At 46.6% G+C, this 14,641-nt stretch overlaps 4 protein-coding genes across 5 annotated transcripts; 3 read left to right on the top strand and 1 right to left on the bottom strand.

The window, feature by feature from the left end:
- The first annotated feature begins 2,357 nt into the window (after window positions 1–2,357).
- On the top strand, window positions 2,358–9,184 carry LOC120450527 (cyclin-T). 2 transcript variants are annotated; one of them, XM_044006252.1, is made up of 5 exons: window positions 2,358–3,671; window positions 3,748–3,793; window positions 4,598–5,193; window positions 5,250–6,839; window positions 6,906–9,184. In XM_044006252.1, the coding sequence occupies exons 1-5, from the start codon at window positions 3,089–3,091 to the stop codon at window positions 7,322–7,324; spliced, it is 3,234 nt and encodes a 1,077-aa protein (XP_043862187.1). In that variant the 5' UTR covers window positions 2,358–3,088; the 3' UTR covers window positions 7,325–9,184. The 2 variants fall into 2 exon arrangements, with proteins under 2 accessions (XP_043862187.1, XP_039489548.2); XM_039633614.2 differs by having other exon boundaries at window positions 5,250–9,184.
- A 338-nt stretch (window positions 9,185–9,522) lies between these two features.
- Window positions 9,523–10,464, bottom strand: LOC120450528 (brachyurin). Its single transcript, XM_039633615.2, has one exon. It carries the CDS (start codon window positions 10,434–10,436, stop codon window positions 9,624–9,626), a length of 813 nt encoding a protein of 270 aa, XP_039489549.2. The 5' UTR covers window positions 10,437–10,464; the 3' UTR covers window positions 9,523–9,623.
- Window positions 10,465–10,882: 418 nt separating this feature from the next.
- Window positions 10,883–12,135, top strand: LOC120450298 (brachyurin). Its single transcript, XM_039633236.2, has 3 exons — window positions 10,883–11,363; window positions 11,421–11,683; window positions 11,766–12,135. Exons 1-3 carry the CDS (start codon window positions 11,125–11,127, stop codon window positions 12,077–12,079), a joined length of 816 nt encoding a protein of 271 aa, XP_039489170.2. The 5' UTR covers window positions 10,883–11,124; the 3' UTR covers window positions 12,080–12,135.
- A 1,469-nt stretch (window positions 12,136–13,604) lies between these two features.
- LOC120450299 (serine protease 1-like) lies at window positions 13,605–14,543 on the top strand. Its single transcript, XM_039633237.2, has 2 exons — window positions 13,605–13,867; window positions 13,939–14,543. Exons 1-2 carry the CDS (start codon window positions 13,641–13,643, stop codon window positions 14,492–14,494), a joined length of 783 nt encoding a protein of 260 aa, XP_039489171.1. The 5' UTR covers window positions 13,605–13,640; the 3' UTR covers window positions 14,495–14,543.
- Window positions 14,544–14,641: the final 98 nt, after the last annotated feature.

Below are 14,641 nucleotides of genomic sequence, written 5' to 3' on the forward strand. Positions count from 1 at the left end.
AGCTTTTAAATCGAGCGTGCGATTATTGAAAGGTATTCTATGGCACTTGAGATAGGAGATAGTAGAGATACGAGCGGATTGGCCTAGATTTAGATGAATATGTTGAATGCATTACCGTTAGCTACGATTAGTTTGGGACTTACTGACCTAAGTTAAGTTTTTAGCCCGTTTATTTCACTTTTTGTTCGATCTTTGTACATTTGACAGACACATTTTAAACTGTCTGTGATGAGAAATCAGCTAAAGCCAGCCACAATATATAATATATATATATACTTTAACACTTATGTACTAAGGAAACGAACGTTGGATCGAAGTCATGGTATGTAGGTGAATTTTATGGTTAGAGGAAAGCGCAAGCGAACGGATTAGATTAATTTTTTATAAGAATGCATTAAGAAAAACGAAGCAAGATTAACAGTCACAAGCTAGCATAATTATTTACTGTTATGACAACATAAGAGTTTTAAGGTTTTTAGCTAAATTTTGTATATTTTAATCTACAAACTATAAATATATATTATCTGTTTTATAAATAACAATAAATATGAACTGTGTTTTAATGTCAGATTTCAAATGGGTAAGCATCACTTCCAAAATTAATTTGCATTTTAAACTGTATAGGATTTTAAATGCCTTTCCTTGTTCTAGCATTAACTTGTATGATTCCGTAAAACATTTCGTGGCGTACGCAGTATGCACTTGAATAACATTAGGTGACTGAAATGTCGCAGTGGAGTCAGCTTATTACCCATTATTATTTGAATTCTGCTTTTGGTATTTTATTTTATTACAATGTGTAAAAACCAGAGTGGCAGCTCTCGATTTGTGTAAAAAAAAGGTCAATAATCAGAACATACGATACTTTTAAATAGAGTATGAAAGGAAAAAATGTGAACACTGTGGAAGGAAAATATTTATGCATGTAAGTATGGAAAGCGAAAAATATATAAGGTTATCAAATATCTCCCTTCCGCTTTTTTGCTCTTTATTCAATGCTTTATAAAAAGTGTTACAGTGATCGGATTTAGTTCAAATATGCGCCGTTTTGTTCGATAATCTGTTTCCATCTAGACGGCAACTTCATAATACCTCTCTCGTAGAAGCCCCCCTCCTTATTTGCGAAGAACTCGGACAGCCACTTTTCACAAGCCTCTTTTGAGTTCAACTTTACACCACCAAGTGCATTCGCCATGGACAGGAACAGGTGGTAATCACTTGGCGCTACGTCCGGGCTATATGGTGGTTGCGATAAAACCTCCCATCCGAGCTCCCGTAGCTTCTGACGAGTCATCAACGAAGTGTGTGGTCTGGCGTTGTCCTGGTGGAACACTACACCATTCCTGTTGGCCAGTTCTGGACGCTTCTGGTCGATCGCCTGCTTCAAGCGGTCCAGTTGTTCGCAGTAGATGGTAGTATTAAGCGTCTGGCCATATGGGAGCAGCTCATAGTGGATGATTCCCTTCCAATCCCACCAAACACACAGCAAAACCTTCCTGGCCGTCAATCCCGGCTTGGCCACTGTTTGGGACGATTCACCGGCCTTCGACCACGACCGTTTTCGCTTGATATTGTCGTACGTGATCCATTTTTCGTCTCCAGTCACCATTCGCTTCAAGAATGGGTCGAGTTCGTTCCGTTTCAGCAGCATATCGCAGGCGTTGATTCGGTCCAGAAGGTATCCAGCTTTTTTTTGTATCCAGCCTTCTGCAGATGGTTCAAAATGGTTTGGTGACTAACTCCCATCTCCTGGGCGATGTCACGAGATGACATATGCCGGTCTAACTCGATGTGTTCCATGATTTGATCGGTATTTGTCGTCACAGGTCTTCCGCCGGCTGGCTTATCCATGGTGTCGTTTTCACCGGCTCTGAATCGTCGAAACCATTCCTCCGCGGTTCGAAGTGATAGATTACCATCGCCCAAAACATCATTAATCTCACGGAACGATTCTCTAGCGGATTTGCGTTTAACGAAGGAAAACTTTAAAATAGCGCGAATTTCGGCGTTAGTGAACTCCATGTTTACACGTCTATAACTGTTGAACGCAATATCCTAATCATGCATAGCGTTGTTTTGTAGAATATGTCAAGACCTTTCAAATTATGTATAGTGTTGCCAGATACGAGCTCTGTAGCGCTTTGTACATTGCCGCGAAATTCAAAAAACAAAAAAGCAGAAGGGAGATATTTGACAACCTTTTTAATACTTATTATGTTATTTATTTAAGGTTATTTTAATATTTACATTACAGTTTAATAATCGATAACATCAACGTGACACATCACATGTGGCAACAACATGCTAGAAATAATATCGATAACATCGAATTCATATCGATGGGGAAAGCCGTTTCCATCTGGCAGCCCTGCCGACGGCCATACTTGAAAATACATTTTTTTCTGCAAAGTTTGTCATTGTCACTGTGTGAATAGAATCTGTGATGCGTTGTGGAATTAAAAACGTGCAGTAAACGACCCGTAATGGTTAAAGTGCCCGACGCGTCGGCGAATGCAGTGCGAATAACTATGAATTGATACGAAAGTTGCATAACACGTCGCCTGGTGTCGCGGTTAGTGTGTTTTTCGTCTCGTTTCGTTTCCGCCGCAGTCGCAATTTCCAGAAAACCTCACCACACCATACCACCACCACCACGCACACACACACACACAAACACGCAGAGACGCGGCGGCGGAAAAAAGTGTGCGGACCGCGGATATAGCCCCTCGTTCCGAGCCCAAATTGGAGTCGCCCAAAAACAGCGAAATATCGAGTGTGGCGTAGCCAATGTGCTGTGCGATCCCCGCTGCCCCCTCCGTACCGCCGCCACCCCCGCCACAGCAGAAACGCACACGGACACGGACACCAATACCAGCGCACTCAAGCACGGCCGACAAAGAAAGAGCGCTCTCTCTTCCTCTTTGTACAGTTAGTTCCTACAGCTGAATCAGCCAAAAGGGAATTACTAGGTCCATTCCGAGGCGCAGTTTGCATGTGAAACGGAGGAGCCCGCACAACCACACGGAACCCAAACCCCAGATCCCCACCACCCCCAAGGCCAAGGCACGGATAAAGCATACATACAACCATGAGTCTCTTGGCCACGCCAATGCCCCAGGCGGCCACCGCATCATCCTCATCCTCTTCATCCGCCTCCGCGGCCGCCTCGGCCAGTGGGATTCCGCCCAGCGCCAACAACAACCTGCCGTTCGAGAAGGACAAGATCTGGTACTTCAGCAACGATCAGCTGGCCAACTCGCCCAGCAGACGATGCGGCATCAAGGGCGACGATGAGCTGCAGTACCGCCAGATGACCGCCTATCTGATCCAGGAGATGGGTCAGCGTCTACAGGTCTCGCAGCTGTGCATCAACACGGCCATTGTGTACATGCATCGGTTCTACGCCTTCCACTCTTTCACCCACTTTCATCGCAACTCCATGGCGTCGGCGAGCCTCTTTCTCGCCGCCAAGGTGGAGGAGCAGCCGCGGAAGCTGGAGCATGTTATTCGGGCCGCCAACAAGTGCCTGCCGCCGACCACCGAGCAGAATTACGCCGAACTGGCCCAGGAGCTTGTGTTCAACGAGAACGTGCTCCTGCAGACGCTCGGCTTCGATGTGGCCATCGATCATCCGCACACACATGTGGTGCGCACCTGCCAGCTGGTCAAAGGTAGGCACCCACCATCCGACCCAAGCCATGTCCCCTTCACATGTCAGATGGTACTGATTACTGTGGTATATTTTAGCATGCAAGGATCTGGCGCAGACATCGTACTTCTTGGCCTCGAACAGGTATGGCTAGCAATGCGCTACTCTATGGTATAATCCCTCCCAGAGATCGCCTCCCAACGCAAATAAGGCTGTGGTATAAGCAGTGTGTGTGTGTGTGTGCGGGTGTGGAGTTGGAGTTGGCCCAATCCTCCCCAGAAAGTGGTCAGGTTGTAGAGCATTCGATCCCTGGCATGTTGAGATGCTGAGGCTAAAATCTTTGGGCACTTTTTACCTGCTTAACTCCTCGCTTGTAGCTAAGATACCCAGGTATCTGGGTCGAAACAAAAAAAAGGTGAGGACCCGAAGTCACAAACCGAACAAGAACACGCGTTCCCTAATCGCAGCAGGCCGTCAGTCTGTACAAATCCCGCATCTTTACAAAAAGGCAGTATTTTCCGTATCCCTCGCGGTAATTATCCTCAGTTGCCTGCCAAATCCGCCAAATGTCAAGAAAACGGCTTTAATTCCTAGAAAAAGAAAATTGTCTTTTTGGTATACGCGAAGAATTGTAGTGAAGACCATTGTAATCCTTTGCACACCAAAACATCTGGACAAAAGATAAATTCACTTTGGCATACCTGCTAAAAGATAGTCAAAATTCTGATTACAAGCGGAACGGGAGAAGATTTTATAATCATCCTTTTGAGTTTAAGGTCGCCAAGAAAAAAAGAAAAAAGAGAAATGCTGGGAACATGCTAAGAACTAAAGACGTAATCTGTACTATAAGTGATGAAATCCCCCTGCACACACTCACCAAAATACATTTTATGTGTAAGACTCTGTGAAAAGACTTCCCACTAAATTGACTTACCCATCCTGGCACAGCCTGCATCTGACCTCGATGTGCCTGCAATACCGCCCCACGGTGGTAGCGTGCTTCTGCATTTACCTAGCCTGCAAGTGGTCCCGATGGGAGATCCCCCAGTCGACTGAGGGCAAGCACTGGTTTTACTACGTGGACAAGACGGTCTCGCTGGATTTGCTAAAGCAGCTGACAGATGAGTTCATCGCTATCTATGAGAAGAGCCCCGCCCGTCTGAAGTCTAAGCTGAACTCGATCAAGGCCATCGCCCAGGGAGCCAGCAATCGAACAGCTAACAGCAAGGACAAGCCCAAGGAGGACTGGAAGATTACCGAGATGATGAAGGGCTATCACTCAAACATCACGACGGCACCCGAGCTGTTAAACGGCAACGACAGCCGGGATCGGGAGCGAGATCGTGAACGGGACAGAGAGCGGGAGCGTGAGCAGTCGTCGCTACTGCCGCCTCCGGCTATGGTGCCGCAGCAAAGACGCCAGGATGGCGGCCATCAGCGCTCGTCCTCAGTGGGCGGAGTGCCAGGCAGCAGCTCCTCGTCGTCTTCCTCCAGTCACAAGATGCCAAATTATCCTGGTGGCATGCCGCCCGACGCGCATCCTGGTAAGTTCTCAAACGATTTCGAAGTAAAACGCTTTTTTAACATCTTCGTATTGCAGATCACAAGTCAAAGCAGCCGGGCTATAGCAATCGAATGCCCTCAAGCCACCAACGTAGCAGTAGCAGTGGACTCGGTTCCTCGGGAAGCGGCAGCCAGCGCAGCAGCTCATCCTCGTCCTCTTCGAGCCAGCAGCCTGGCCGACCGTCTATGCCTGTGGACTACCACAAATCCTCGCGCGGCATGCCGCCAGTAGGCGTTAACATGCCACCTCATGGTAGCCACAAGATGACTTCGGGCTCCAAGCCTCAGCAGCCGCAGCAGCAGCTACCGGTTCCACATCCATCCGCCTCTAATTCCTCTGCATCGGGCATGTCCTCCAAGGATAAATCTCAGAGCAGCAAAATGTATCCAAACGCTCCGCCGCCATACAATAATAGTGCCCCTCCAAACCCGCTAATGTCGCGTGGTGGATATCCTGGCGCTAGCAATGGATCCCAGCCACCGCCTCCGGCCGGATATGGCGGGCATCGCAGCAAATCCGGCTCCACCGTCCATGGCATGCCGCCCTTCGAGCAGCAAATGCCCTATTCCCAGAGCCAGAGCTACGGCCATATGCAGCAGCCAGTGCCTCAGCCGCAGCAGCAACAGATGCCTCCGGAGGCATCTCAGCACTCGTTGCAGTCCAAGAACTCGCTCTTCAGTCCCGAGTGGTCGGACATTAAAAAGGAGCCTATGTCGCAGCTGCAGCCACAGCCCTTCAACGGCTTGCTACCCCCTCCTGCGCCACCGGGCCATGATTACAAGCTGAATAGCCATCCGCGCGACAAAGAAAGTCCCAAGAAAGAGCGACTTACGCCCACCAAAAAGGACAAGCACCGCCCTGTCATGCCCCCCATGGTCAGTGGGAACAGTTCCTCCGGCTCGGGATCTTCAAAGCCGATGCTGCCGCCTCACAAGAAACAGATGCCTCATGGCGGGGACCTGTTGACCAATCCTGGAGAGAGCGTCAGCCTAAAACGGCCCAACGAGATCTCGGGAAGTCAGTACGGACTGAATAAGCTGGATGAGATAGATAACAGTAATATGCCGCGCGAGAAGCTGCGCAAGCTGGACACTACAACTGGCCTACCACCTTATCCGAGTTATGAGGAGAAACACACGCCTTTGAATATGTCCAATGGCATCGAGACAACGCCGGATCTGGTGCGCAGCTTGCTGAAGGAGAGTCTGTGTCCATCTAACGCTTCGCTCCTAAAACCGGATGCCTTGACTATGCCCGGTCTAAAACCGCCGGCCGAACTGCTTGAGCCCATGCCCGCACCAGCGACAATCAAGAAGGAACCGGGACTAACTCCCATGGCCAGTTTGGCTGGTGGGCCCGCACCCATGGATCTGGAGGTACCCACCAAGCTGGCCGGAGAGATAAAGGAAGAAGGCAGCATCAAGTCCGAGAAGAAAAAGAAGAAGGACAAGCACAAGCATAAGGAGAAGGACAAGTCCAAGGACAAAACGGAGAAGGAGGAGCGTAAGAAGCACAAGAAGGACAAGCAGAAGGATCGCAGCAGCAGCGGTGGCAGTAAGGACAGTTCTCTTGCCCAGGAGCCTCTGAAGATGGTGATCAAGAATCCCAACGGCAGCCTGCAGGCCGGTGCGTCAGCCCCCATTAAGCTTAAGATCAGCAAGAATAAGGTTGAGCCCAATAATTACTCTGCAGCGGCAGGTCTACCAGGCGCAATCGGATATGGGATGCCTCCAACTACGGCTACCACCGCGTCAGCTTCGACCGGAGGACCTGCTCCTGTTCTGCCTCCTTATGGTGCCGGCGGTGGTGGCTACAGCTCCTCAGGCGGCAGCAGTTCCGGCGGCAGCAGCAAGAAAAAGCACAGCGATCGCGACCGCGACAAGGAGAGCAAAAAGAGCAAGAGCCAAGACTACGCAAAGTATAACGGAGCTGGTGGCGGCATCTTTAATCCCCTTGGCGGTGCTGGCGCCGCACCCAATATGTCCGGAGGAATGGGCGCCCCAATGGCCACTGCTCTGCCACCATCAATGCTGTTGGCGCCCACCGGCGCATTACCACCCTCTGTCGCCGGGCTGGCACCGCCTCCCATGCCCGTCTACAACAAGAAGTAGTGGTAGCGGTCAGAGGGTTACCATTAAGTCGTACTTTTTGATATATGTATAGAACCTCAGTAAGTCCGATTGTAGGCCAGTTGTTAGGATTGTTAGTGAGATGCATTATTGATTTTAGTTAAGCACATTGCTAAAACTCCAAGTTGCGAGTGGAATCGGTAGCGCCGATAGGAGGAGAGTGAAAGAGGAAAGGAGGTCGCGCGGAGGGGCAGGACGTGAAAGCAAAACTCAAACCGCGAAAACTTTTGTACAGCATTAATTAATTTATAACTATAATAAATAGCATACATATACGCCCACATACATAAAAGTACGGATTAGTTTTAAGTGAATTGTTGGCAAACGAAATCCGCGACACAAGCAAAATATTCATAGAGAGCAGCAATGGCCGTCTAGTGTTTAAGTTAGCAAATCAAATACCCGTAACACACAACACTCTAAGCTGTATATACAAACACACTCACAAAAACACAAACCCACTCACACAAATCAAGAGATATATAGTACAGACTTCCGCTTAGCAAATATATTAAATACGGCCCCAACTAAGTGCAAGCCAGAGAGAGAGTAAGAACTTCAGAATAATCCCCACAGAGGAGTAGCATATAGTTGTGGCTAGAGAATACGAAAGAAGGAACGAAGATGAAAAGCCAGCGCTTTAATTCAAAATTGAAGACGCCAAACTAAATAATGAATTATTTATCTAATACATAGTTGCTAATCCGAAAATGAATGAAGAAGTTTATTTTTAGTTAGCAAAGTTTTTCCTTTCTTTCTGAACGATTGCCCGATTAACCGTGTTTCAATTTAGTTTTCGACACCTAGCAATATATACAGTAGTGTATTTACAATTTTCAATGAAGATAATTAAAGATATCTGATTGTTTCAGCGGAGGATATTATGTTTCAAGATCGCCTGGAACGTTGACGTAGCTTTCATTTGTTTTTAATTTATTTTTTAAATAGACTTACGAAACAAATTACCACAAAAAAAAAACCAAAACAAAAACAAATAAAAAACTCCCAAAACAAAAACGAAATATGCAAACAAAAAAGAAACCCAAAACTAAATTTTGGATTAAACAAACATTGTTGTGCAAGAAAACAAAAAAGTTTTAAAATTATGTAAATGCAAGCGAAAACGTTGCAAGCAAACTAAGCTAAACGAACGAAAAACTAACAGAAGGCTAAACGAAGAAAAACAAAAGTTAGGCATATAGAAATGTAAGCAAGTTCTATATATTCGGGCCGAAAATGAGAATGAAATGAAATTTTATGTAATTTTCGACTAAGGCAAGGTTAAGCGAACGTTGCGCGTTTTTCAAAACTATTCGTACTCGTATATTCGTATTCGAATTCTCTACTACTGCATTAAGCTGCAAGCATATATAGCTCTAAACACACACCACACATCCATACACACACCCACACGGTCGAGAAACGTATACTTTAACTTGGGGGGGAAACCGTGAAAGCCGAGAAACTCGTTTTTGTAATCGATCGAACGAATGCGTAATTTGCATCTAAGATTCAGATTCCCCTTTACATACTTATTCTTGACCCCTTATACCATACCCACACCCACTCCACCCCACGCCCATCCCCACCCACACCCCTCACCCCTCCTAACTTAAGTTTTTGTACATACTTGGAAAGCAAATGGAAAACCCGCCGCTCGGGAGGCGGGCAAGTGTCGGGTTTCATTGGGATTGTTTGGTTGTGCGTTCGAATATGGACTCACTCGTCACTTGCACGCCCCCTCGAGGGCACGAATAAAAATCTTCAAAACCAGGCAAAAATTCTAAACAAAAAACTATAAAAACGCAAAAAATAAACCACAAAAAAATCAGGAAAATTAAATGATACGTCTTTTCTTTGTGGACTTCGGGAAACTTTTTGTTCAACTTCGTGGGGCGAACTTTAGATTTAAGAATCTAGTTCAAATATTCATTCTGAGACTGATCTTAGGTTCAATTTTATTTATTTATAAATACTACGTATATATAATACGTTTTCATATTTAATAGATAATGTCTTCTACCGATCGTCGTTATCAAGAATTTATACGTGAAAGGCTCATAAATATTTCAAAACTGTTGATCATTTTCTAAATTTCTCATCTCTATCTTAAAGGATTTTGATCCTAATTAGCAATAGTTAGTATAATCTCCTGGGACAGAATTTTTAACCAAAAGCACTTTAATGATGTCATAGTATATTTTACCACTCTTAAGTTGCTTTGAATCATTGCGATCTATGTGAATCTCTGTCTCTTACGGATAACAGTTCAGTCTACAGCTTATTCTTTAGGATGAACGATGATGTGGTTAAGGATCCAGTCCAAGTAGCTGCTGATGCGGGTGAACACGGCCGGAAAGCCCACTTGACAGCCCATGGAAGTTCCAAAAGAGGTGGATCCGATCAGGTAGCTGGAGTTGCCCTGCTTGTAGACCAGCGGACCGCCGGAGTCGCCGTGGCAGGTGGACTTGCCGCTGGTGGTACTCATGCAGATCATCTTCTCAGACACAGCTCCACTCCAGTACATGCGGCACAGGGCGTGGGGCATTATGGGCATCTCCACATATCTCAGCACGGGGGAGACCGTCTCGGAGGCATCGCTTTCCCGTCCCCAGCCGGAGGCGAAGGCCCGGACGGACTCGTACGTTGGAAACTGGCCGTTTAAGCGACGCGGCAAAGTGGCGGCCCGGATGCGATCAGTGAAGCGCACAAAGGTGGGCAATCGAATGAGCGAGATGTCGTTGACCACCGTGCTGGCTATAAAGTTCGAGTGCACTATAATGCCCGACTTCTGCACCTCGATCCTCTGCTGACCCTCCTCGGACTCATCGTGAATATTTATGGCCCCCAAATAGACAGTTACGGACTCCGCCCCATCCATGCAGTGTGCGGCAGTGATTATCCAGTAATGCGAAACCAAGGTGCCGCCGCACCAGGTGCTCCAGTTCCCGAAGGAGACGTTCAGGCCGGCCTGGTAGGGAAACTGCCCCACCTCCGCCAGCTCTCCATTGGTAATATAGGGCTCCACATCGGATAGGAGGTGATTCGCCGCACAGGATCCTAGCAGCAGGACACAGACCAAAAGTTTCATCATTTTCTAGCTTCAAAATAACTGAGGCAGCGCGTCTGCTTCATGGTTTTATAGGAATGGGTTAAGCTTTCAGCTGGTTATCGGTGATAAGGACCTCTTAAACATCAAGCACCCTAGACCAGTGGGATTACTATACCATGATCGAACAAAAAACAATTCACTTGAATTGGGATCCACCCAATGAATCACTGCAAACTAAAAGCGTACGCACGTGAGATGGTTATCCATTTTCAGTCTAAGTAGTGCATTAATTTTTAAATCTAGCCAATTACTCTTTGATTAGCACATGGGGTCACGTAATTACTAACTAATTCCCTGTTCTCGATTGCGATTGATGGGTCTTCACTGATATCGCTATCTCCTGTAGGTGCAACACCCATTTTTTAGTTGGCCAATAATGTGTAACATACTTTTGAGTTGAGTTCCCTTAAAGTAAGCTTTTATTTCAATTTAAGAGTAAGAAACGCCTTAAAAAGTTATTTGCATGAGTGCTCCTATCGGGGAGCCGTGATTAATGAAAGCAAAACATATGTACTCAAATGTATTTCGGTAATCAAGTGGCGTTCAGATGAGTCCGAAGTGATAACTCATAATCAGGCATTACTTTCGAGATTAACCAATTGAGGGGCCATAAATCCCCATTCAGGTGGATGGACTGCGTCAGTGGTGCGAATAGTTGACTCTGCAAAGCATGCAACTCAGTACGATTTCAGTTTTTCTGCTAATCTTAGTGCAGCGAAGGTCGATCTCTGGCCTGGATCTGGGTCATGGCATCGGTGGCCGAATCGCTGGCGGGGAGTTGGCCCGTGCCAATCAGTTTCCCCATCAAGTGGGACTCAGCATTGAGGAGCCCAACGACATGTTCTGCTGGTGTGGCGCTAGTCTGATCTCCGAGAGATATCTACTAACGGCAGCACACTGCGTTGAAAAGTGAGTATTTAACGGGGAATTTAGTCTATAACGAAGCTAATAACTTGATCAATTCAGGGCGGTTGCCATTACTTACTACTTGGGTGGAGTGCTGCGACTTGCACCTCGCCAGCTTATTCGAGCGAGTTATCCCGATGTGCAGCTGCACCCTGATTGGAATTCCCAAACCTTGGAAAACGACATTGCCCTGGTACGGTTACCAGAGGACGCCCTGCTCTGCGATTCCATAAGACCCATTCGGTTGCCAGAAATCTCAGCGAGTCAAAACAGCTACGATTATGTTCCGGCCATCGCTTCCGGTTGGGGCCGCATGAATGACGGTAGTAACTGACTCTTAAAATTACGATCTTAATTGCTTGGACTTTGGACTTTACTATAGTTTATACTAATCTCCACACACAGAATCTTCTGCAATATCCGATACCCTGCGCTATGTGTCCCGCTTTGTGGAGTCCAATGAAGACTGTGCATACTCCTACGCGAACATAAAACCCACCAACATCTGCATGGACACCACGGGAGGGAAGTCCACCTGCACCGGGGACTCTGGAGGACCTCTGGTCTACAACGATCCTACGCAAAATACGGATGTTCTGATCGGCGTTACTTCCTATGGCAAAAAGTCGGGATGCACTAATGGCTACCCATCGGTTTTCACACGCGTCACCGCCTATTTGGACTGGATAGGCGAGGTGAGCGGAGTTCTCTATTCGTAGGAATGGAGGAGCCTCGATGGCTGATCAAACAGTGCTGGGCACTGCAATTAAATTAAATGTTGAGCATTTTAGTGGCGACTATTGATTTCATTTCGAAGGGGTGGGCATACCGCGAATAGCACTTCTGAAAGTGACGCAGTTCGTTTTATGGAGTGGGGTTATCTTCTTCTGCCTATGATAAGATTGATTTACGTGGTGCAGCATACTTTTTGGTGGCTTTTCAACGCTATAGTCGAGTTTCCCGACTATCTGATACCCGTTACTCAGCTAGTGGAAGTGCTAAGGAGAGTCTACCACACTGACAGTTTTTGGTGTTTTGTGGGCGTTAGAGTGGGCGTGGCAAAAAGTAAAAATACAAAAATGAAAAAATATGCTTTATCTCAACATTCTAGCTTTTGTAGTTCCTGAGATCTCAGCGTTCATACGGACGGACAGACAGACGGACAGACGGACATGGCCAGATCGACTTGGCTATTGATCCTGATCAAGAATATATATGTATACTTTATATGGTCGGAAACGCTTCCTTCTTCCTGTTACATACTTTTGAACGAATCTAGTTACCCTTTTACTCTACGAGTAACGGGTATAACTATGCAAACACTTGTTAAAATGATTTAAAATAATTTAATTAACTTCGGGAGTTCTAAGAGCTATAAAAGAAAGCCTTTTAGCTTTTTTCTGAATAATACAAGTTTCTAACTAATTCAAATGTCGAATAGCTGATGTTTCAGATATTCTTCTGCATAATTTAAATGGTTCTATTGTTTTTATAAAATAGAGAGAGGAGATACTTATTTTGGTTGCCTATTAATTTTTAAGCGTGCATTTTTAAATAGGGAATTTAAATTTGTTTGTTAAGCAAGCGGTTCTTGGTCAAATAGGTAAAACTAAGGTTCTTATATTAAGCTATTTAACACCAACATTTTGGTAATATTTTTGAACCGAAGCATTGATGCGTATTTTTAACAAGAATCTACTAATATTCTTTTTGTTGATGCTAAGCACAGACCCACTTGTAAGACTTGGTATAACCAGACAACCACAGCAGATTTTAATTCCTCCGCGTATATAGCATATTGTAGTCGCCTTTGCACAGTTTCTTGGTGCGTTTCGTCACTACTTGGACTACCGTCCACAGTGAGCATAAGACTTTGCTATCGTAACTGATTTCCTTATATTTTATATTCAATTAGCCCTAAAAGATCTCACGTATTCTTATCTTTGGTTTTTTTACGATGGATTATTCAGGCCTCTCAAAAAATACCCAAATTTTCCCATTGTTTTCCTGTTATACTATCTTCGGGCTGCAACCAATTTTGACGATTCATGGCCCCATATCGGAGAAGTTTCAACAACCACGAGCGATGCGAAGCGCAGATCAGCTCCCATATCGCTCGAACGGCGTACTTTGATAGACAAGGAGAATATGCCACTTGAACAGGTGCCCTAGGATCAGATAGTGATAGTATGATGGAGACGTCACTTGATTGGGCCGTCGCGGGTATAAAAGCAGAGGGATGAGTCCGAGTGGAACATACTTTCTATAGGTAGCCCCAACATGAAAGTTCTCATTGTCTTCGCTTTGGCCTTGGCCTACGCCTCCGGATCGGCCTTGCGCTCCCTGGACGGACCCGGTGGTCGCATCACCAACGGCGAGAATGCCCGCACCGACCAGTTCCCCTACCAGGTGGGACTCTCCCTGAAGATCGGCTCCTCCTCGGCCTGGTGCGGTGGCTCCCTCATCGGAAGCGAGTGGGTTCTGACTGCCGCTCACTGCACTGACGGGTAAGCTGCTAATGACTTGTACACACATCCTAGCTAACTAACTAACCATAACTGTCAACTATTCCCTTCAGCGTTGACTCCGTCGAGGTTTACCTGGGCAGCACCGTCCGCTCCAGCCCCAAGGTCAAGCACCATGTGACCAAGAGCGACATCATCATTCACGCCGACTGGAACAGCCGCACCCTTAGGAACGACATCTCCTTGATCCGCATTCCCCACGTGGACTACAGCAGCGCCATTCACAACGTTGAGCTGCCCAAGCACGAGTCCCACTACGCCTCCTACGATGGTGATGAGGTTATCGCCTCCGGATGGGGCCGCACTTCCGACTCCGACAGCGCCGTAGCCGCCCACCTCCAGTACGCCCACATGAAGGTTATCTCCAACAGCGAGTGCAAGCGTACCTACTACACCACCATCCGCGACACCAACATCTGTGTGTCCACTTCCGCTGCCGTGTCCACCTGCAACGGCGACTCCGGTGGCCCCCTGGTGCTGGCCTCCGACAAGGTCCAAGTCGGCCTTACCTCTTTCGGTTCCTCTGCTGGCTGCGAGAAGGAGTACCCCGCCGTCTTCACCCGCGTGACCAGTTATCTGGACTGGATCAAGGAGCACACCGGCATCTAAATTTAACAATTTGATTTTTGCATTAATAAAATAACAGCGAACATATAAATCTCCTGTAGTTGGCTTCTTAATAGGGTTCAATTAATATTTTGTAAATTGCGACTAGCTGGTAGGGTTTTTACTCAAATAATATACAATATCCAACAA

The sequence above is a fragment of the Drosophila santomea genome, chromosome 3L (assembly GCF_016746245.2).
Source record: "Drosophila santomea strain STO CAGO 1482 chromosome 3L, Prin_Dsan_1.1, whole genome shotgun sequence".
NCBI lineage: Eukaryota > Metazoa > Arthropoda > Insecta > Diptera > Drosophilidae > Drosophila > Drosophila santomea.

Excerpts from the sequence above, each read along its gene's own strand:
- LOC120450527 (XM_039633614.2), top strand. The coding sequence starts at position 3,089 with ATGAGTCTCTTGGCCACGCCAATGCCCCAGGCGGCCACCGCATCATCC. Across the intron at positions 3,794-4,597 it reads TACTTCTTGGCCTCGAACAG|CCTGCATCTGACCTCGATGT; the intron begins GTATGGCTAGCA and ends ATCCTGGCACAG. Across the intron at positions 5,194-5,249 it reads GCCGCCCGACGCGCATCCTG|ATCACAAGTCAAAGCAGCCG; the intron begins GTAAGTTCTCAA and ends TTCGTATTGCAG.
- LOC120450528 (XM_039633615.2), bottom strand. The coding sequence starts at position 10,436 with ATGATGAAACTTTTGGTCTGTGTCCTGCTGCTAGGATCCTGTGCGGCG.
- LOC120450298 (XM_039633236.2), top strand. The coding sequence starts at position 11,125 with ATGCAACTCAGTACGATTTCAGTTTTTCTGCTAATCTTAGTGCAGCGA. Across the intron at positions 11,364-11,420 it reads GCAGCACACTGCGTTGAAAA|GGCGGTTGCCATTACTTACT; the intron begins GTGAGTATTTAA and ends TGATCAATTCAG. Across the intron at positions 11,684-11,765 it reads TTGGGGCCGCATGAATGACG|AATCTTCTGCAATATCCGAT; the intron begins GTAGTAACTGAC and ends CTCCACACACAG.
- LOC120450299 (XM_039633237.2), top strand. The coding sequence starts at position 13,641 with ATGAAAGTTCTCATTGTCTTCGCTTTGGCCTTGGCCTACGCCTCCGGA. Across the intron at positions 13,868-13,938 it reads GCCGCTCACTGCACTGACGG|CGTTGACTCCGTCGAGGTTT; the intron begins GTAAGCTGCTAA and ends TATTCCCTTCAG.